The sequence below is a fragment of the Motacilla alba genome, chromosome 3 (genome assembly GCF_015832195.1).
Source record: "Motacilla alba alba isolate MOTALB_02 chromosome 3, Motacilla_alba_V1.0_pri, whole genome shotgun sequence".
Classification (NCBI taxonomy): Eukaryota; Metazoa; Chordata; class Aves; order Passeriformes; family Motacillidae; genus Motacilla; species Motacilla alba.
Window position 1 is genome coordinate 4,530,056 of NC_052018.1, and position 23,710 is coordinate 4,553,765.

At 40.1% G+C, this 23,710-nt stretch overlaps 1 protein-coding gene across 3 annotated transcripts in view; it reads left to right on the forward strand.

The window, feature by feature from the left end:
* The window catches only part of PKHD1 (PKHD1 ciliary IPT domain containing fibrocystin/polyductin), a 239,168-nt gene extending 235,980 nt beyond the window's left edge, over positions 1-3,188 (forward strand). For all 3 annotated transcript variants that reach the window (XM_038131605.1, XM_038131604.1, XM_038131606.1), the window contains one exon: positions 855-3,188. In XM_038131605.1, the coding sequence (XP_037987533.1) occupies positions 855-1,207 (353 nt within the window). In that variant the 3' untranslated portion in view covers positions 1,208-3,188. The remainder of the gene's footprint in view (positions 1-854) is intronic.
* The last annotated feature ends 20,522 nt before the right edge of the window (positions 3,189-23,710 follow it).

Genomic DNA, 23,710 nt, shown 5'->3' on the forward strand with positions numbered 1-23,710 from the left:
TAAGGATGTAAACATTTCCACATGAAAAATGTATAGTGAATATTTACCTTTTCCTTAATTTTTTTTTCTATGTCATTTTTTAAAAACAGCATTGCAGGCTACAGGCTCTTCCTTGAGTAGGACTCAAATGTCAGAAATACAAAGTTCTACCCCAAGTTACAGCCTGTTTCAGAAAGGGATGATGCATTTTATGGGTGTGTATTATTAAAATATTATCAGTCTTAGCAATACATAGCTTACTAAGAAACTGTATTCTATACAATTGATTATTAAACATTTATCAAAAATTTTCTAAATTTGGAGATGCTCTGGCATCTGTTAGTGTGCCAATAAGCACAAACCAGCTGGGTTTGCTGGTTTTTATTTATTTGTGGAAATAGCTAATGGTTGTTTGGCTTTGCCAGTTTATTTCTGTCAAACTGAAATGTATGGCCAACAGATTCTGTAACAGTAACTGCCTTTTATTTAATCATAGAATCATGGAATGGTTTGGGTTGGAAGGGACTTTAATAGTCACCTAGTAATCACCCTGGGCAGGCACACCTTCCACTATCCCAGGTTGTTCCAAGCCCCATCCAACATTTCCAGGGATGGGGCAGCCAAAGATTTCCTGGGCAACCTGTGCCAGGGCCTCACCATCCTCACAGGGAAGGATTTTTTCCTAATCTCTAACCTGATCTCTCCTGTTCAATTTAAAACTCTTCCTCCTTGTCCTGTCATTGTCCACCCAGGTCAAATGGGGAAAAAAAAATCAAAAATTTATTTTTGCACACAATAAAGGTGTAAAAGGATAATGTACATGAAAGTGGGGTTCTATAATCATTGTAAGAAAGAAACAAGTCTTGTTTTCACAGAGATGGACGGAAGTGGAGCAGTGGGAGCTGCCACAGGACATGCAGAGGAGCTGATCCTGCAGCCCTGTGAAGCCAAGTCAGCAAGAAAGCCAAGCACTGTCCAGCCCAAGACAGGGGACAGACACACCTTTCCCTCATCCAGGAAAAGTGGCAGTCACCAACAGCCCCATGGAGGAAGAGCTCGTGGTGACTCTGAGGAGCTCCAGCAGCCAGCAGTCCCAGGGTGCTCCAGCCAGGAGGAAATGCCCCAACCTTCAGCTGGGTACAGCCAGGAAGGAGAGAAGCCCAGCAGGATGCCCCAAGCCCAGAATGATGTCAGAGAATGTGTGGCCATGGTGGCAGCAGAAGGGTGAGGCAGTGATGGGAGGGGGTGAACCACTGTGGTCACTGTGGGGCTGAGCCTTTTGCCTCTGTGATCAGAGAAAAGGTGTTGGGATGGGCGACCACATGGCCACGTGGGGCAAATGAGCCTGCAGCAACTGCGAGGCTCTTTGATGCTGACCTTTCTTGCCTTCCAAAATGGGCTGGGTGCATCCAAACCGCCCTTTGAGAGCAGTTCTCCTGACTCCTCCAAAACTCTCTCCAGGAGTTGTTTTGGGGAGTGCTTATGGGATCAAAAGCAGCCAGGGATCAGCCTAACAACTCAACAGGGCTTCTGACGCTACAATGTTCTAGCATGGATGTGGTCTTAGTGTCTTGAATATTGCTGGTGAATATCAATATATGTAAATACATATAAATTTCCCATTTCTTCCAGCCATGCTTTTAGTTTCATTCAAAGAACCTTGTTATATGCACAAAAATTTTCTTTTTTTTACATTTATTCAACTTTCATTGTGGCTTGAGTAAGTGCTTCCATAGTGCTCTACTTAAACCTGTTTTTTTGGGGTTTTTTTGTTTTGTTTTCTTCTATTTGTGGGTTTTTTTTTGTTTGTTTGCTTGCTTGTTTTTTAGATTAAAGTGTTTTACTGAGTAAAAATTGATGGCATTGTTTTCTGACACCTTTAAATCACTGACTTGTTATGAACACTACTCTTTATGGATGATAATAATAATGCTGATATTCTTCAGTTGCTCAGGGAATTCCTCTGTGCTTTGCTTTACTGAGCTGGAAGATGAGGAACTTTATTATGCCTTCCCTGTACCATAAAATTCTTGGTTGTAAGGTGTCCTGGTGGCACCAGATAAAATTTATACTCCTTTTCAGAAAAAAAACTACTTAATCAGGAAGATGAGGTTTCTGGCCAGATCAGCAGTGCAGGAGAAGGTGAGAAACCTTAATTTGGAAAAAACTCAAACCACAAACCAGTTCTCTTCAAGCTGAAGGAGTTGAGGTGCAGATTCTGAACAAGCTGCTCAGTTTCCTGGACACAAAAATAGATTCACCATCTTTGGCTTCTGCACTACGTTGTCTTTATAATCATAATTTGGGGGTGAAATTAGACTGTCTGCACACTGAGCCAGGCTTCTTGTTGAGTGAACTGGATTTTTTTTAAGCGCAATGGATCAGCCTTTCTGACCTCTTCCATGGTATTGAAAAGCCATTTATTGCATTATTTTCTACAGAGGCCAAAATATTATTATTGGGTAGATCCCTGAGGATCGTGATTCAGGGTCTGAATAAAAAGTTATAGCTTTCAAAGACATCAAATTTTGATTAAATTATTGGGAAACCCTTCGTTTTCTCCACAGCTGATACCCAGTTTCAGATGCTTTCACATGGCAGTAGAGCCTTCCCTCTCTACGGAAATACAATTCCTTCATTCCATGAATTCTATTTCCCTTCAGTGTTTCTACTTCCAGTGAGTTACTCCATCACAACCAACCAGTATAAAAGAAAATAATATATAATTGCACATGTCAAAATGCCAGAAAATATAATTGAATTAGTTATATAGAAATACTAGACAAAAAAAATGGGGGGAAAAGTCAGGTGTACTGGAAATAGTTAAGGGTTTAAATTAATCATTTAGTTTATAATCCTTGAATTTGTCCATACTTTGTTTCCAGAATAAATAATGTTCTGTATAGCTGGACATCTAAGAGAATTAACAGGGCTAAAAGTCTTTAATTTCAGCGTTTTCAACTGAGTGAGTGGTGGCACATGGGAAAGAAGTGGGGAGAAAGTGAAAAAACCATGGTGAAAAATGGGTGCAGACATGCAGCAAATCCTGAATAAGTAAGACATTTAAGGGATCTTGTGTATCAGGGAAAAAAAAAAGAAAAGAAAAACACAACACTGTATGATCAGAGAGAAAGATGTGAATGAGACTCAGTGGTTGAAGTGGTTGAAGCCATTTCATGTCTAAATATAAAATGACATCTTTTCTTAAATAATTGGGTTTATGCTGATTTATTTTGAAATATTTTCCATGAGACTGAGTTAAAATGCTCACTCTTACAGGAACTGTGTGATTAGATGGGAAGTTTTGGCTGCCCCATCCCTAGAAGCATCCAAGGCCAGGCTGGATGGGGCTTGGGGCACCCTGGGATAGAGGAAGGTGTCCCCACCCATGGCAGGGGGTGGAACAGGGATGGTCTTTGGGGTCACTTCAAACCCAACCCATTCTGTGGTTCTGTGAACAGCCCCACCCCAGTTGCTATAGAACATCCTGGGCAAGGCAAAAAGAAGAAGAAATTTCTCATATCCCAAGCCAAACCCCTCATTTTCCAGCATTTTGAATGGCAGCTTGTCCTGAGGGGCACTTGCTGTCATTGCTGTGCTGTGATCAGTATTTTGGTGATCCTGCTCAACTTCTGCTTCGAGTTCTTCTTAATTCTTACACTCTAATTAGGACAGCAGTTGTTTCCACCTTTGCATGGTAGTTTATGGATAAAATTTGTGACATTCTACATTCCAAAACCCAGGGTAGGGATGCAGTGGGAGGAGGCAGATGAAGAATCCACAGTGTGGTGTGTGGGTTTGCCATGATATCACAGGGGATGTGGTGCCTGTAGACCTGGGCTTATCCCAGCCCTCTGGCTCAGCTCAGGGCATTCAGATGCTCTCAAAGTCCAGCTTCTGGGAGGACATAAAGAGACAGCAAGCAGGATTTCAGCTTGGATTTTGGAAGGAGCCTGTGGGGATATTGTGTCAGAGATTCAAGCTCCAGCACAGCCCACACTCAGACCAGCTCTGTGAGGGACACAAAATATTTCCAGCAAATCTACTTGGGTTTAACAAAGTGTAGCTTCCCCACACTGGGCATGAAGGAAGCCTTCAAAGTACAGGAAAAATTGACAAAAATCTCTGGATCTGCCTGTGGAGATCCATCCTCTGAGGCCCAAAGTCTTTCTGGGCACTCATGTTATATGTCAGTGAAATTTGACAAGTTAGGCTCCACTGAAGCCAATGGCAAAAAATTCATTGAGTTTGCTGGATTTGGGATTTCCACCTGGTAACCTTTTTCTGTAGTCTCATCTACAATACTTCTGAGTTCCTTTATTGATATAAATAAATATAATGCTGAAAGGATGCCTTACTTTTAACCCATCTCTCTAGGATTTCTGAATTGCTAGACAATGTATGGTCAAAATTATTCTTCTTCCTTTTTTTTTCTCCCTGTTTTGTGGGGGTGATATTTTTCCTCTTATGTCTGAAGTAGAGGAGTGCATTACAGACAAATTTGCCTAAGGCTTTGGGCCAGAGCTGATGAGACTTCACGAAGATACAGAAACAGGCACATGGATAGGAAAAAGAAAGCCTGTGAAAAATTAAAATGACAAGCCTGGTTAGGGAGCAGAGATAACTGGTGATGTAGTAAAATTAATTACAGTCTGGGTTGAAGAAATTGTGTGCCTAAGACAAAATTAAAAAAAAAAAAAGAAAGAAAAACCAAATAACAGCAATGAGATTATAAACCTTTTGATCATCTCTATATGGTATAACTTCCAGTCCCTATTTATTATGGCATTTATTTCTATAGCATGAGAGGTATAAATGGCAAATAAAGGAGGCAAGAGTCCAGTCAGAAGGTTTTTCTCTGAGCTCTTGACTGTGCAAAGAATAACCTTATTAACAGTGAATTGCACTCAAAAATATCTTCACTGGACTAGGAACTGTGAGAGGAAACCTTCAATGGATCAAGGAAGCTGCATGGTGCAACACTCCAAGGGTGATTATGGATGCACTGATTATTCAGGTTCACAGGTTTTTTTATATTTTTTTTTGCAATCATTATGCATTTGCCAGGATGTGAAATAATTCCAGCTTTCTACCTACTGAAATGTGGGGAATGCTGGGTAATAATTTGTTGGGCAGCATTATTTTGCAAGAGCAAAAACCAGACATCCCAAAGGATGATTCCAAGATTCTGGAACACACCAGCAAGGTGGGATTTCTCTGGTGTATATAAAGACTGTGTTTTTGAGGGAGTGGGGATGGGAGGTAGGTGCTACCTGAGGTACAAAACTTCCCATACTGGGTGACATGATGGGCTGCAGTGAAGGACACTGAAGCTCCAAGAAGTCTAAGGCCAACCTTGGAAGAACCTTTGAGAAGTACCAGAGCCTCTTTTCCCTGGCTCAAACCTCTGTGTGCAGGGCTGCAGCTGCCAAGGAGCTGCCAACAACCTTCTCTTCTCTCACCAAAGCATTTCAAAATTTTCAGTTTTCGTAGAACAAAAAGTGAACTACAATGACTCTGCCATTAGTGAGTTTTCCAGAAAGGAAAATAAAAAGACACAGAGAAAATTTTATTTCTTAATGGAAGTTGAAATGTCTGTTGGAGAAGGGTCATTTGGGGATGTATTTATGCTCTCCTTTTACATTCTTTTTCTTTTCTTTCCTCTTTTCTTTCACAAAGAGGACAAAAACAATGGGGAAGAAGGAACAAAGAGGAAAATAAAAGTAGTTTTGAAGTAAGGCCATGGCAGAAGGCTGTACATAAGCAAAGTCAGCCTCTGAACAGTTTCCATATTGTATTAGACCTGAGGGCTGCCAGTGTTGGATACTTGGGGACAAATATAAGAAAAAGGAAAATATGAAATTAGCCCTCCCTGGATTTTATTTTTAGCAAGAAAAGGCTTCTGGGATTGTTGGTTGTTCCTAATGACTTAGTATCCCTGAACATTTTATAGAATTGTAGCATTAATATAATGTTAAACTGAATTATCTATATCCTGTGAGGGAAAAAGACCCCAAAAAACAGAAGGAAAAAAAAAAAAAGGAAGAGAAAAAAAAAAAAAGAAAAGAAAAAAAAGTAAATTCTGCTTTTATTTTAAGAATTCTGCTTGGTATTTTTCAGGGTTTTTTTTTTGCATAACGAATAGGGGGTAATACTTATTCACCTTGCTTTCCAGATGTACCATACATTCTTCATCACTTTCCAAGTCCTGTGGGAGTCCTGTGGGATTCAGGCACCTGACTTAAAATTCAGATGAACTGATAAAGGGTAATACAGGAAGAGAAGGAGAATATTTATACTCAATCCTCCTGCAAAAAAACCTCTTGATTTGTGCAGTTAAACCTGTGGCATTTAGGTGCTGACTGGTACCTTGATCTTTGGTCCTCAACTAGAAACCCAGATTCAGGTGGAAATAAAACTAAACATGGATCAAAAGGCTAAATAATAAACCCATGAACTTTAATTTTGGGAAAGAAGAGGAACAGAAAGCAGTCACAGAGCCAAGACAGAGGAGTGAAAAAGGGTCTCTGGAGCAGTTCTGTGCAGGATGGACTCAAGCCAGGTCAGCCTGTGTTTGTCAGAGGCAGGGGCTGCTGAGCTCATGGCACCCCCCAAATTCCCTGCTGCTTTGGGTGAGGCTCATTTCCCAGTGGATCATTTTCCATACCTATGGATTAGATTAATTTGTGCTTTTTCTCCTGATGTACCTCTCTATTCCAAAGTACATTAAAGATGAAGCTGGTGCCAAGTCTTGCAGCCGTCAAAGGGAGTGATGTTAAAAATATCCCACCCTTGCTCTCCCTCCCCAGACTGTCTCTCTGTGTCTAGGTGCTGACAAAAGTTATTTGTCGTATTCCCTTCATTTGGTGAGTGACAGGAGACTGGTGTCAAGTGAGAAAATGAAATGTAAATTTTATTAAACACCTTCTCATCTCTGTGTATCAATCCAGATTCCAGCCTAACACAGCAAATCAAATCCTGTCTTCACCAGGCCTGAGGGCACACAAAGAATCATTTCTCCTTAATACCATTCCATCCTAGTAAAATATTTTTATGTTTAGTAAATGAAAATTTAAAATGCAAACCCTATTTTAATCCCAGAGAAAAGATGTGCATTGCAGGGAGAGGGATGCTGTGTTTTGTTCTGTTCTGCCTTGTGCTTTCTTCTGTTTTCAGACGCGCAAATGGTGCTTAGCTGAAACAAAAATTACAACTCCCTTATAAGGCTTGCCCATTGGGACTTTTTATCTTCATGTCCACCACAAGGCTTAGAAGCTTACTAGTCCAGAGATGATTCAGTATCCACTTGTTTAATGTACAATTGCATGGTAGATTATATGATGTCTTGATGACTGGAACACTATTCCCAAGTGAACAGCATCACAGGTTCATTGCTATGGGTCTTAGTACCTCTATTTCTTTGAAGATGAGGCTTTTGCTCCACTGTGAGAGGCAAAATTGTCAGCAAAGGAAACTTCTGAGCAAAATTATGGCTGATTTGGGTCTTGCTATTCACAGGCAGACCATAAAATAATTGGTTTCCTTTGGTAATGGGGAAGATATTTATGGCTATTCATGTGCAGAGTTTGACATTGGGATGGAGACAATACATACAGGAGATAAACTCCGAAACACAATACAAATTTTTCTTTACTCCCAAGAGGTGGTACTGGACAATATGTCCAGAGAGGTTGTGGACTCCCCATCCCTGGAAGTGTTCAGGTATTGGATGGGGGTCTGAACAACCTGGTCCAGTGGAAGGTGTCCCTGCCCTTGGCAGGGGAATGGAATGAGATGAGCTTTAAGGTTCCTTCCAACCCAATCCATTCCATGATTCCATGATTCCATGCTTCTCTGATTTGTTTTTTTTTGAGGCCACTGATTAACCAACCCACCCGCATTTTATCTACACTCATTACCACTAAATACTAAAAGTTATGTGTCTAGACTGACTTAACTCTCCCTTGTTTGTGGGTAATATCAGATATGGATCCAGGAGGGTGCTGCTCTTCATTTTTCATGCACAGCTATTGCAGGACAGGCTGAATCACCCTGTGCCTGTTCCTCTGCAGGTGTTTCCTGAGTAACTTAAATGACATAGTTGACTTCCAGCCTTGTCCAGCACTCACTTTCATCTTAACCCAGCTCAGCTCTTAGTTCCAGTGGGGTCTTTCACTGGCCAGTCTGAAACTTAACATGAGTTATGTTTTGATGGAAAAAGTGCAGAGTGCTGCAAAAGTAGAGGTCCTGTGGGAATTTTACCCACTGAAAGTTGTTGCCTGCTCTTCCATTGCCCCTGTTAATAGGATCTCATCCAGTACCAGTTTATCTTGGAGGTGGGGGTCCTGGAATTGCCTGGTTTTCCCACCTAAAGCAGTCCTAAGAGTTAATAGGATTTCAGGGCTTCAGCCTTCTCAGGAGCCAACCAGGTCAGTCAGAGTTCCCATCTTGCAGATCATCCAAGAAATGCCTACAGCACCTCATTTCAAGGAGGCTGAGGGTATATATAGTCCGCAAAAATTTGGGAAAACAAATTCTAAAGAAATCTGAATTACTTAAAAGCTATTATTTGAAATATTTTTTATTTAAATGTTTTGACATCTCTGTTATTCTCTTTTAAATTCAAATTTTCCTTTCCAAGAGAAATAGTAGACTCCTGCTTTTTCCCAGGATCTTTAGGATGGAAAGCCATGCTGCTGTCCGTGAATCAGGGATAGATGACACGAAGCAGAGAAGAGTTAAGCCACTCACTAAAGCTTGCACTAGGAGCAAGTAGAAAGAAATCAGAAAAAAAAAATGCCAATTTCCTTTGGCTATCTGTCCTGAGACAGATTCACTACAGCATTTTGGTTATCTAAGCCTGTTTCAGAGAGGAAAATGAAGACAAGCAACACTGAAAAAGTGATGCAGGGCAAGACTTGCAGCTTATGAATTAGGCTGGATATCAGCTGTCCTCAGTTCAAGTCTGCATCCTGCCACCAATTCCCCTCTCTGACCTTAGGCCACTCATTTAATGTCTCTGCCCCTCAGCTCCTCACATGCAAAATGAGAATGCTAATGCAGCTTTGCTCCCTCCCTCAGCCCACTCTGCCCACTCAGGCTGCAGGCTGCACTGAGGCTCTTTCTAATTAATTATTTTCCAAAACTCCAGCTCCGTCCTGGCTTCCCAGTTGCCATTGAAACCATTCCTGAAACAAAAAGGTAACAGCGATAGTAATAATAGTGATAATAATAGAGGTAGGAACAGAATTAGATTTAGAAATAGTAGAAGTAGAAGTAGAAATAGAAGAAATAGAAATAGAAATAGAAATAGAAATAGAAATAGAAATAGAAATAGAAATAGAAATAGAAATAGAAATAAAAATATAGAAATAGAAGTAGAAATAGAAATAATAATGATATGTTGGAGAAAATTATAGTAATAGCAGTAGTAATAGGCATAGATTAGAGATAGATTTAGAAAAAGATATAGAAGTAAAAAGTAGAAATAGAAATAAGAAATAGAAATAGAAATAAGAAATATAAATGAAATAGAAGTAGAAGTAGAAGTAGAAATAGAAATAGAAATAGAAATAGAAATAGAAATAGAAATAATAGTGATATGGTGGAGAAAAAGATAGTAATAGTGGTAGCAATAGGAATAGATATAGAGATAGAAATAGATTTAGAAAAAGAAATAGAAGTAAAAAGTAGAAATAGAAATAGAAATGGAAAAAGAAAGAAACAGAAATAATAATGGAAATATAAATAATAGTAGTGATAGTGTCAGAGAAAGATGGTAATAGTGATAGTAATAGGGATAGATATAGAGATCGAAATAGATTTAGAAGCAAAACTGATAAGAGATATAAAAGCCAAAATAGAAATAGAAATAATAAGAGCACCTAAACTGGCTTCATTTGTGAGGTGTTGAGGGTTAAAGGGAAGAAAAAAAGGAAAGGAAAAGTGCAGTCCGTGCAGAGGAGCTGTCATGTCACACAAATTGTCAGCTTCCCTACTATCACCGATCCCTCCTCCGCCTCACCAAGTTAAATTCTCCCTGCCCCCAGGGAGGCGGCTCTGGGGCTCGGCTGCAGCTCCATCCACACCGGAGATCAGTCATTTCACACTGCCACTGGGCTTCCTCACTATTCTAATACAGAACCCATTGCACACTATGACTAATAATGTTGGCTGTATGAAAGAATTATTTATATAGAGACTGAGAAAGGCCTCCTTGGATTTCCAGACAGGACAGTCTTGATTTGGAGAAAGCAAAGCATAAAATAACTCCAGGGCCATTTCAGGCTGCCGGAGTCTCCAGGAGACAAGCTGACAATTGGTGCTTGAATTTGAAGCTGTGGATGTGTGTGCTGTGGTAAAGCCTCTTCCCTCATACCCTGGAGTCCCCTATCCTCAGATATAAAGCAGGGACATATAGGGAATGCCAGTCAACACAGGCTTATGGAAAATAGGTCCTGCCAAACTAAATTGAGAGCTCTTCTTCTGATGAGATTACAAGTTCAGTTGATAAAGACAGCAGTATTCAAGCAATAGGCATCTGTGAGGAATTTGACTTGCTACACTATGACCTCTTGATTACAGAATGAGGGGAAAATGCACAAAATTAACATGATGCACCTTAAGTGGATTAAAAATAGGCTGAGAGGATCAAAATATGTTTGCAGAAGTCTCTGCTGAGCAGGTCTGTTTGTAGTCTGGTCACAGAGGGATCAGGTTATCTACAGATAAAAAATGTTTAACTAAAAGTTGCCATTCAGACAACTGGTGATTGATTCTCCATCTCTCAGAGGATAATAAATAATGTAAGAAAACAGATCCCTTATGTTGTGTGACGAGAGGATCAGCCACGTGTGGATGCCCCACCCCTGGAGTTGTTCAAGACCGGGATGGACGGAGTTTGGAACAACCTGGTCTAGTGGAAGGTGTCCCTGCACATGGTGGGGAGCTGGAATGAGATCTTTAAAGTCCCTTCCAAGCCAAACCATTCCAGGATTCTATGAAATGAGGTACATTTTGTTAGGACAGAAAAATTATACTTAAGGATATGCCTGGATTTACTAGACAGAGTTTCTGTTCTGACAGCTGGTGACTGACAACAGCTTCTCAACAATATAGATAATCACTAACAATTATTTTTGTCAGGATAAAGATTTTACAAAGGAGCTAATGGTATTTTGCTCCATAGACAGAAACATTTTAAATAAGAAGAGGTTGCTTTTATTCTAAGAATGTCACTGCCTTTGGTTTAGGGGTCTGCAGTGGCAGAAGTAGTTTAGAATTTTGTACAGAGTTCACAAAGGAAACGCAGATGAAGAAAACACTTTGCTTGGCAGAAAAACAAGGAATTTTAAACCAGATGAAAAATAAAACATGAATGGTGGACTTAGAAGGAAGAAAGGGAGAATGTGTACAAGCTCACCCCTCATCCTGGGAAAGTTGTTACAGGTGGCAATGCCACATTCTGTGACAGCAAGGGGAAGACAGGAGAGAGACCAGGAAAGGAAGCAGGGCAGCAAGGAACACCTCTGACACCTCCAGGCCTCTTTATTCATTCAGAGGTGTTTCAACCCTCTAATATTAAGAAAATTCCCATACAATTCAGTCTTTCCTGCCTTTCCTTTGCATTATGACCTTATTTTATCATGGTGCAAAGCCTTGGAAAAGTAATCTTTGAAAGCTCTGTCTCCATGGTCAGGAACCTAAGCCATGTTTTTCTTATGAATCTCAGGATCTGCTCCTCAAAGCATTCCCCTCAATGTGAGAGAAGTTTCCAGTGAAAAATAATGGATGCAGCAACATCCAAAGTCCATCCAAGTCTATGAGGTCCATTTTCCAGACATGTAGGGGTCTACAGGGGGTCCTGTATAGACGTATAGAGTCTAAAAGGTAAATGTGATTAATTTAGTGCTTCTATTCATACAAGCCCTCTTTCAAAGCCACAGAATGATTAAATAATAGAGTACAGTTTAGTAACTCCAAATATTCTGCTTCAAGTGACTTTTAAATTTTGCAGTTTGTGAGGACAGTGCGTTCTGCATGGATCATTTTGATGGGCAGATTGAAAACCTTGAGTTCAGGTGTAAACCTGCCTTTCAGATGAGCTCCAGCTCTACTCTGTGCAAATGGACAAAAAATGGAAAGGATCACTTGCATTAAGCCACCAAATTCCTCCTCTGCTCTACCAAAAGATGACACATGTAAGCTCATTAATATTGCTTAATAAAAGAGGCGTGTTACAAGGATGATTACAGATTAGAATCATATTCCTGTGCTAAGATTGCTGCTGAGGCTAAGCCAGTACTGCTCTGATCTTAATCACCATAGATATTTCAGAAATAAATAAAAAAAAACCAAATCTCAAACCAACAAGACTATCCTTTAAAACCATTGCACATATTCTCTTCACACCTCTCAGGATGTTTGCTTTGGCGAGGCAAATACCCTTCATCTCAAGGTTTATTTATTGGTTTATAATATTCCTGGGTTGCATAATAGAGAGACATCTACTAATACTCCAGAGAAAGAGGGATTTCTCATGAATTTTATACACATAATTTCCTCTGGGAAGCGCTGAGTATGATACCTTCTGAAGGACTCTGTGGAAAATTCATGCAAATAAGAGAAAATGGATTCATGGCTCCAGCCTGCAGTTATCTTGTGAGCAGGGTTTTGTGAAATGGAAGCACTGAGGGCTCAAAACGTGGACCCTTTCTTTGCACACAATGGGTTGTGGTGCATTACAAGGACTCACTGCTGCTGCTTGTGAGGTCACTGATCGAGGCACTCACAGAGATAAAATTCTGCCTCCTTTACACCTTGTGAAAACTCCCCTGTACCTTGCAATGGTGAAAGCGTGTTTATTTTGGACTAACCACAGTCCTTAGAAGGACCCTTCAGCAGACCCATGGCCATGAGCACTGCATGTTTTATACACACTCTGCCTATTCCTGCTGATCGGAGGACTGTGCAATTTGGTGTATAATTATACTGATATCTCAGAGCTTGCATCTCCATGACCTGGCACCTTTGAAAGCTTCAGGACTTGCCCCATTCACACCTTGCCTGCTTGGACTAAGCTCTGCTTAGGTCAAAACACCTTTAATGCTGGCCTGTGCAGTCTTTCAGCACTGAAACTGAGCTTCTGGAACAGAACAACTCATTGTGCAACTTCATTGTGCTTTCCAAAGCAGAATATCTATGTAATCTCACAGATATAAATGAAATCAGCTCAGTGGCTTGGTGTGAGCAATGCAAGTAGAGCTGAAATGCATCTGTTTACTCATAGGCACAGACAAGAAGGGCAGAAAAATCCCACAGTTGTGGGGTGAGAGCATTAATCAACATTTCAGACTTCTGCTTAGCACCAAAATTATTTAAATTTCTCTGTAGGAGAAAGGCTTTGAGTGTAATACATCTGTCTCTACTGCTGGTGAAGGGTCTGGAGAACAAGTTTTATGAGGAGAGACAGGAGGAACAGACAGGGATTGTGAAAGGGGGTTGGAGACAGGTGGGGGACAATCACTTTGAGTGACATGACAACAGGAAACAGCCTCAAGTTTCACCAGGAGAGATTTGCATTGGATGTAGGAAAAATTTCTTCACCAAAACACTTGTCCAGCCCAGGCACAGCTGCCCAGGGCAGTGGTGGAGTCCCCATCCCTGGAGGCATTTAAAATTTGTGAAAATGTGGTACTTGGAGATGTAAGAAAGATTTTTCCTTCCTGACTTTTCCCTGAAAACCAGAATTATTATAGAAGTTACTGACATTCCATGTTAGATCCCTAAATGATGATGAAATAATCCCTAAAAGATGACAAATATTTTGACCATTTTTTTAATTATAAATTAAATATTTAAGTAAATTTAAAGTTTTCTTCCTCAAACACATTTGTTTTAAATTTTTCTTTGGAAAATGCAGTGCCTTAACCTTTTAATGATCCTCAGAATACTGATACATTTTTAAAGAACATTGACCAAAATTGTCTGTTTCCCTGATAAAAATTCTTCCTGGCTCTAGATAACTTTCCACTTGAATTCAAGGGCAGGAGAAGTCAGTGCCTGGGACAGGCACTCTTGGTTTGACTGGGAAAGGTGGAAATACCCTTTTATGAAAAAGAAGTTTGCTGTTACTGACAGGAATATTTCCACTCATATTGTGCCTGCTGAATGCAGGTGTAATTGCTTTCATTTCTTCATCTGAACTTTGTGTGTCCACTGGGTGCATGAAAAGAAATGTTTTGTCTGTCTTCCTTTCCCATTCCATGTAGGTCATAGAATCATTCAGGCTGGAAATGCCCTCTGAAATCAGGTCCAACTGTTAATCCAGCACTGCCAAGCCCAAAATTAAACCATTTTCAAAAGGTCCACATATAATTTTTTTAATTGCTATTTCCATGGACAGAAATGGTTGCATTTTTGGAGATATATTTTCAAGCTGGATGTCCAAAATGATTGCTTATTTCTCCCCATCTTCCACCAAAGGGAAAAAAAAATCCCAAAACACTGAGTGCTCTTTCAGAATGAACCGTATTTCTACTTTTCACTCTAGATTCCTCCACTTTAAAAATAATAAATGTACAGGTGGGTCTTGAGCTTCTGGAGCAGAACAACTCTTCCATATCTCTGGAAAAATAGCCAAAAACAACGAAAAACCCCTACTACATTTTTATTTTATTTCAGGAAATATTTAAAAGAGAACATTAAATTTATACAATTCCCATTGAATATTGCACAGGTACTGCTGTGAGGTCAAAAAGACACACCTGATACATTATTAGCTATAAATTTGAATGACAAGAGAATGGGAATTTAGGGGGTTAGTCTGTGTAAAGATGCTGTATCCCCACATTTTATGTACTGGTGGGCAAGCTGAAACAAACCCCAAGGTTTTGTCTCTAATAAGTCCTCAGAATCTTCAAGGCAACAGATAAACCCTGAGTTTTGTTCCATCTCACAAAATATCTCCTCATGGCTTGAATTCCTATTCTCAAAACGCTGCCTGGAGACCAACACAGTGGAAAAAATATAAAATAGAAAATGTAGAAATTCATATTCAGGACAAGTAAGTGAATCCTCAGAGGGGCTAAGCAAGCACAGAGGAGCTCTTCAGATTCACACCAACAGCATCTGATGCCAAATATCACTAATGAAGTCACCAAGCCAAATAATGCACCCATCCTATTCCCATATAATCATCCCAATGCCCCTCACAGCTGTTTCCAACTGTGTCTCTGATCTCCTTGCTAAGACATTTAAATCTCCTGTTTCATTTGCATGGTTATCCAGTGAAATAGCTCCTAGTGTTTCTTTCCTTGTTTGCAAAACTGAAGAGAGGGGGGAAGAGGAGGGCGGAGGGGGGAGGGATGTAGAATTGTGAGGATTTATCTACATGCAGGGAAATTATTCAAATCTGACAACTTACTTTTGTTCCACGAGAGACTAGCTTGGAGGCTTGGACTCTCACAGGGGCAGATAGCCTTTTTTGTAAAGTCTTACCATAATTAGTATTTCATCCCATCTTCTTTGGCATCCACGTGCTGTGCTGGATTTCCTGACGATGGAGCTGGCTGCACTAGAGGGACCATGACTTTGTTTTGTTGATGGTGTTGGTTTTGGTTTTTTTCTAACCTATGAATAGGTTCTCAGGTCAGCAGATCAAGAACTCTGCAGGAAAACAATCTGCAGGGCAGTTGGGCTGTGGAACAAAGAGCAAGACCCAGCAGAGAACAGGAAGGAGATGTCTTGTGATGGGGACAGAAGAATAACTTGGCTGGTCCACATCAAAGATCCACTTAGTCCAGTGACTAAAAGTGTCCAGAGTGCCAAGGGAATAATGAAACAAGCATGGCAGCAAAGGCTGGTGTGTCCCTGGTGTATTCTCCTACTCTCCTATGACTTGCAGCTCAGAGGAAGCTCATTTCTATTTAACATTCCTTGATGATTTCTTGCCATTTATTTGTCCTGCTGTTTTTTTATAACCCATACAAGTTTTGAGTGTCTTCTTGATATCATACAGCAAAGAATGTATTAGTTTGCTGAAGTGTCCTTTGATAAAACAGTGCTTTTGATTGTTTCAAAGCTGTCTCTTGAGCTATTTATTTTATTCATAGTCCTTTTACTGAGAGAGAGTGAATGGTCTTTCCTCTCCTACCGTGTTCCCTCTTCCCCCTCTGAACATCCCTTTCCAGAATATAGTGGTCCATTCAATTTGTAGGGAACTGTACCCTGGAAACAGGATGTTTTGGAGGACTTAGAAGCTAATTTTTGAAGATGGTTCAGTGCCTGTAAGGAATATGTATATATCGTTTAATATTAAGCCCTAAAACTTGAATTAATGTATTATCTTCTACCTTATCTATTGTACTCCATTTCACATATTTTCCTTCCCACCTTTTTCTCTGGCTCTTGATTCATTAGTTCTCCTGCTCCTTCCACAACTCCCAGCTCTCTTTTGTCCTGGAAAAATTATCCAGCTTGCCTGTTTGTCTTTTCCTCCTGTCAAACACCTTGAATTACAACTTGGACAAGTCTCCGGTACATCCCATACAGTGATGGCTGCATCTGACAATGTAAAATAAATTAAAAGGAAAAAATAATAATAAAAGCTTAATCATAAAATATAGCAAGGAAATTGGAAAGCGTCATCCCCACCTGCTCTATTCACTCTCATGCCATGTTCTTTTTTTTTTTTTTTTTGCATTTTTGCTGATTCTTGCTTGTTATTTTGCTCAGTCAGAAAGTTGAAATCTCACTTTCCAAGGCAGTTGCATCTTAGTCTCTGTGTGGTTCCCAAATGCCTTGTTCAGCTCTGTCATAAAAGGCTGGGGTATAATGATGGCCATGTTTTGTTGGGAAGGATCTGTTATCAGTATCCTCAGCCATTTATACTATGCAGAATCCTAAATTCCTTTCCCACTACACCCCAAGGCATGCAGCACATATTCTCAGCGTGAGGCAATAAAAACATCACTGTGGCCATAAGGCAGACCACCCTTTAAAAAAACCAACAAACCCAACAGAAAATAATATTCATGTTCTAGGGCCATGGAGGCATCTCTTGGGATCCTCAGAAGCTGTAACTGTGGTGCACTGTGGATGAGACTGTTTCATTTCAAGGAGATTTCATAGAATCATAGGATGATTTGGGTTGGTAGGGACCTTAAAGCTCATCTGATTCCACCCCCTGCCATGGATGGAGATACCTTGCACTAGACAAAAAAAAATCATACTAATCTGTGTAATCACAAGCCATTTCTGAGCTACCTGAGCTTAAAACAAGGTAAAGAATTTAAAAGGTAAAAGATCAGGTAAAACAAGATATAAACCAGGTAAAAAAATCTTGAAATTCTTTCACCCTCACTTATTTAGCACTGTAAACATATTTTAGAAGACTAAAATCAACAGAAGTCTTCATGCTTACCCCACTGGTAAGGATGGTGTTTTTGGGGAGGAAATAATAGGTGTTCCTTATGATGTGCTGAATTGCTGCACTGGAGAAACTGCAGCCAGCCTTGGGCTGATGCCGTGCTTTTCTTGTCATTTTGAAAGGAGAGAACAGAATTGGGATTTTTCTGCCAAAAGGCAGCAGAAAGACTCCAGCACACAGGGAAGAGAGGTGCTGTCCATGCACAGCGCACTGTTAGGGGGACACTGCAAAGTCCATCATCTCGTTTTTTGTCTTCAGTGGCCGTGCCTTTGTAAGAACTAAATCTGCATCAGACACACAATGATTACAAAAGGAGCTACTCCTGCCAGAGAAAAGGAAGGAAAAAACCTCAGAGAAAGGGGTGTAGGCTATTTACTCCCTCAGCTACAAATCGGCATCGAACTGGAGTGTAAGGAGTGAATATTAACATTCAGCTGGCTGTTACTGCGAGCCATAATAGACATGAGCATTGACTAGACCCAATATTAGTGATGGTACTGGGAAACCATCCTTGCTTTTGGCTGCCTGAAGGCAGTAGTGATCCCCTGCTTGTCCTATCTGTCAGTCTATTTGATCTCCAAATGAATTGCTTTTGATAACAGCTATATAAATGCAGAACTGTTCCGCTGGGCCTTCTTAAATGAGACTCCTCTCTTTCATCTCCCAGTCATTTCAAAAAGCAGATAGACTTGTTAGAGGTTTTTAATGCAATGATTTATGTTTTATCTTGCCTGGTTTGAGGCAGCATTTATTTAGCACTAAATTCTTCTCAAGCCTATATGTGAGGGAGAAAGGTTTCAGCACAATATTTGGGACTTAAAATAGTGTGTCTGTGTGCACATGTGCGTGTGTGTATACGTGTGTGCACGTGTGTGTACTCTGCCTCATCAGAGGGAAATAAGGGATTTGCTTTCTTTTTAGGAATTTAATGCTCCAATTCACTTGGATCATTGCACCTCCAGCCAAATTAAGAGGAAACAGGAAGGGAACAACATTTAATGATCCTCTGACTAGTAATGTTGAGTCCATGGCAAATAACAAACCCTTTGGAGAGGGAGAAAGAGAGCAAAGGGATGTGTTTTCATGGGATTCAATAAAAGAGAAAATTTCTGTCTCTTTTTAAGTTATTACCATTTATAACATTAGCAGGGTGGTTTATCTTTTGCATTTTCCATTTTCTTGTTGCTGAGAAGGACATGCAGCTATTTGGATCTAAAGGCGAGCAGGTGATTTTTAAAGCTCCCATGTTAAAATCATGCAAACATAGAATGGTTTGGGTTGGAAGGGACTTTACAGATCTTCTAGTTTCAGTTCCCTGCCAGGGGCAGAGACATTTTCCACCAGACCAGGTTCTTCAAAGCCATGGTCTTATTTCATTCATAAGGAAATAAACAATTTCATTCATAAGGAAATAAACAACTCTTGCTGATGTCCCTGCAATTGAAATAATTGAGGTTCTTTGGAGTAATCCAGGAATGCTAATCCAGATTCCATATGAAAGGATGAGTTAAAACTTCGGGATTGGGATTTTTTTCCCCTTTGTTTGACTGTGAGAATGGTTGCATTGGTGGTACAGTTCACCTGTTTATTCCAATTGTGAAAACTTAAGGTATAATGGGACATCCACAATGGATGGAAGAGAAAGTTCTTGGAAGACAACTGCCCTAAATATCTTTGTGACAAGAAAACAATGCTCTAAAGAGGCTAATTTTTGGAAAGAGTGAAGCTGGCTGGCCTGTCACATGGACAATGCTCTCAGGCACAGGGTGGGATTGTTGGGGTATCTATGCAGGGCCAGGAGCTGGACCGATGACCCTTGTGGGTCCCTTCCAACTCAGGATATTCTGTGCTTTTATTACTCAAAAGCTTCCTTTCTGCCATGGAAATATATAATATAATAAAAGGAGCTAACTGAAAAAAGAGGAACAATTATGCAATTTAAACAATCTGTTTAAAGCAAGGTGATATCTTTGATGTAACAAGTAACTGAGAAGTAATAGGAAAATTAGCCTATTTGTCTTTGAAATGGTGAGATTCATTTTTTGTCTTGGAAGGAGAAAGGAAGTCTGGTGTCAGGCACACGAGTGACTGCATTCTTTCACATCCCAAGTTGGAATTGAAGCATGAGGTGCTGTAGAGGAAATCTCCAAGGGTCTGCTTATCCCACCAAGCTTAGACACATATTTTACAATGGAGATCAAGTGGCACCTTGGTTTCTCTCCCTTAGCTACAGAAGGAATTTAGGGATGTCAAACTTGTATATACAAATTGGCCCTTCCTTTTCTCTTCCAGAAAAGATTCTGTTCTGGTGCAGCTTCATTAGTCAAAAAGCAAAACATTATCTCAACAGGAAAAGATAAATCCCGAATACCTGGTGGTTTAAGACTCTCCTGACAGCTGTTGGCTTCAGCTCAGTTAAGATGAGATCCTCTATCCCGCTTCTTGGAGAAACTTTCCATGCTATGAGGATCTAGTGGATCTATGAGGATCTAGTGGAAAATGACCCAACCCATGGCATGGGGGTTGGAACTTGATGACCTTTAAGGTCCCTTCCAACCCAAACCAACCCAGGATTCTTTGAATTTTGAAGATCTGTCCCTTAGTTTGGGTGCCAAGTGTCCAAACTGCCTGTGCTGGAATTGCCTGTCAGGCACCATCCTCAGTAATGCACAACTGGACGCCTTAACTTGAATTATGAGAAGAAGTACACACAATAAATACTCATTTTCCTAGACTAAAATGCTTCCAGAGAATCAAAATAAATATGTAAAGAAACAGAATGTTCAGGATTTTTTGGAGATCATAAATCTAGCAATTTGCCATTAATATTAAAAAGTAGCTTCCTGCCAATGGATACTTAAAAATGTTGTCAAAGCTTTACATGCCCATGCTGTATTTGTATTTATATTTGTTTACACATGTAAATGTTATTAATGGAAAAACTGCACGAAGATTCAGAAGGCATTTTCTCTAAATTTTGTTATGAATTATAGAATTGCCAAAATATAAAAGTAATATGGGACGCAAGACCATAATGTATTTGCTTGTTTTCAGACATCACCATCTTTGAGAATGATGTCAAAGATTGATGTAAAAACTTTAAGTGGCCCAATTCTGCTTTTATCAATGTCATGCTAAGTTTTATTTACTTTAGAAGAAATAGCATTGATGAAGACTATAAAATTAATTTTAGTCCAGATTTATACATACATATATATAAACCACACATATATATGTTTTGGGTTTTTTTCCTCCAAATCCAGTCTAAATCTCCCCTGAGACAACTTGAGGCTCTGTCCTCTCGTCCTGTCCCTGAACCCTGGGAGCAGAGCCCAATGGCCCGTATCCCCTCCTGTCAGGGAGTTGTGCAGAGCCACAGGGTCCCCCCTGAGCCTCCTTTTCTCCAGGCTGAGCCCCTTTCCCATCTCCCTCAGCCCCTCCTGGTGCTCCACCCCCTTCCCCAGCTCCATTGCTCTTCTTTGGATGTGCAAAGCCTATTACCTCCATAAGAAATTTATCCAAACATAGCTGAAAACAGAAAGATTATCCTCAAAAATGATGGAATGGGGAAGGCAAAAAAGCACAGGCTATGTGTGTGCTATACAATTAAATAGTTAGAGGAAATTTCCCTGAATTTTAAAGCTCACAGTTCCTGGACCAGAAAAATTTTCAAACATGCATTTTGTGAGGGTCTACAAAGAGGGGACTAAGAACTCCTATAATGGATATGGATAAACATAATAAATTCACTTTAGGGATTGTGATCAGTCAGGGAATATTTAATTTACCATCAGACATACCAGCAAGATTACTCCAGGAGGAAGGTGGGGGTGATCTGAATGCTTCCTTCTGTTTTGTGTGATTTCAAAGAAAAAAGTAAAGTTCCAAATGCTTACATCAGATTTACAAAGTATGAGGAGAAAGTGATATCAGATTAAAACTTCTGCTACTCAGGTAGCATAGAGAACAGACAACATACACTTCCAGAAAAGTTGAAAAATTATTTGAGTAATGAAATAGAAGCATTATTAATCAGTTTTGACAGATGAGAAACTACAGTATGAAGACATTAAATCCAGAATTTTGTGTTTCATTTATGTATATATAGATATATAAATTTATATATGAGAGCTCCTGCTGTTACAGAGGACTCAATGAAAGTGGGCAAGTTTCTAAAGAGCACAGTATGCTGCAAACATGGCCTGAAGCTGCACAATAAAAGCTGAGTGCTGTTGATGGCAGTAGAAAAACATGAAAATGTTCCATTTGAAATGTCTTCTTGTTGAAAAATGTTTCTTAAATTGGAATTTTCTATAGGAAATGTTCTTACGAGAAAAATGGCTTCCATTTTTGGCAACTGAATATTGGCCAGAATTCAATTTATTTTTTTTTCCCCAGCTCTTGGCTTTCTGACAAAATTTTAAATACTTTCCAAGGCAAGGCTATCTGAAAATGCAGAATTTCAAGTTTTTGTCTAACTGTTGTTTTAGAATAAAACACCTTTTCTATCTGCTATTTGTCTGCCTTATAGGAAGGCACCAAGAAAGGGGGTGAGTTTGTTTGTTTTAAAGCCTTATTGAAAATGTGATGGACCCTGCAAAACCCATCCTTAAACTACTCATGCCCAATAAAATGATGGCAAAGGCATGAATTACTCTTGGCTTTTCCAAACAAAAGGTCAACACCTTTCCCTTGGTCTCATGCAATGACCCATGGATATTATGGAGCAGAAAATCAGGAATAAAAATTCATGTTCTGCTTCTGTTGCCCAACACAACAGCTCAGAGCACCTTGGCAGGGGCATTTCCATGCATGCCATCAGTGAGTTCCCTTTTTACCAATGGGGAAAGCAGACTCCACCCTGGTAGTATTCTTTTTTGTTTGCTTTCATTCTGCAAAGGTTCAGGCAGATAATTTTGGGTTGGATCAGGGGGATTGCAGGAAGAAGAAGGGCTGCAGCACTCCAATATTTTCCCCTGTATAGCATCACTTATTAAAATCCTGTTGTCCTGACCATTGTTGCTGCAATTGAAGTCTGGTTTATTTACTTGAAAATCTGATTTGTTTCATTTTATTACTGTGTTTGCCAAGTAACTGATATCAGATTCTGCAGGAAAGAGCTGCCATTTACCAGCAGGCTGTGATGGCTCTGACACGGTCTGCAGGACCGGCTCCGAGGCTTGCTCTGCCCCCGGGGCTCGTGCAGAAATAAGATTACTGGCAATAACTGCTTCAACTGCTTTGAATAACAGACACAACTCAGAGAGCATAAAATTAACATAAACACAGCATCAGTGTGTTCCCTCGGCGGATAGGAGACAGGCAGGATATGGAAAATTGACTGAAATGGGGTCAGGCGCTGCTGAAATAGGAAAGGCAGGAAGCTCTGCCGAGCAGAGGGGTGGTGGTGCTGCTAATAAATAAATAAATAAAATGGTAGCCATGAAGTTTTAATGATAACACATTTGGCTGGGTGGGTATTAAAAATGCAGCATCAATGGCAGAACACCCAAAAATGTTGGATTTCCGGGGAAATTAATCTTTGCGGTCCTTTGGCTTTTCACTCCTGATTGGAAGGAGAGAGGGGGAAGAAATAACAATAATGATAACAGAAATAACAATTTCCTGTGGAAAATTTCCTGCTTGTTTTTTGGGGGTTGAGGTGGAAAGAGAAAAGATGAAGGGAGGGCACAGAGTGATAATTTGAGGACGATGCCCTAGATTTGTTAATGACTGGTATCAAGTATTTTGCAGCACTCCTATCTCTTTTTATTTATCAAATATTAAAATGGAAGATGCTTTCTGACACACTCAGTAAAGAAGTAAATTAAGAGGGGAAAGCACAGCAGCTCTGATTTTGCAGTTTTTATAATGAGATATTGCTGATACTACTTGGAACAGATTTACCCATGGAGCTCTGGATTTCCAAGCCCTCAGACTTGTTCATACAGAGAGAGTAGGAACCAGCACGTGCTTATAATCAGGAGTTCCTCAGCAACCCAAAGTACTGAAAAAGAACCATAGTGAGTGTGTTTATCTCATAACCAGCGGGAGATTCGGGATGTTGTTTTCAAAGCAACCTCCCCTCTTTTGAAGAAGAGATGCCAGAGGAGGGTAATCCACATTGGTGGAGCTTAGGTGGTTTTCACTCAAGAAAGAAAATGTTTAGGACTCTGTTCCTGCTTCCCACTGTTGGGAGTTTGTCCTTCGGATGAAATGGGGACTGTCTCCAAATCTCAGGATAAAAACCCTTCACTGAGCCAAATTATGAAGCAGAGCCTGGAACCCACATTCAGAAAAGAT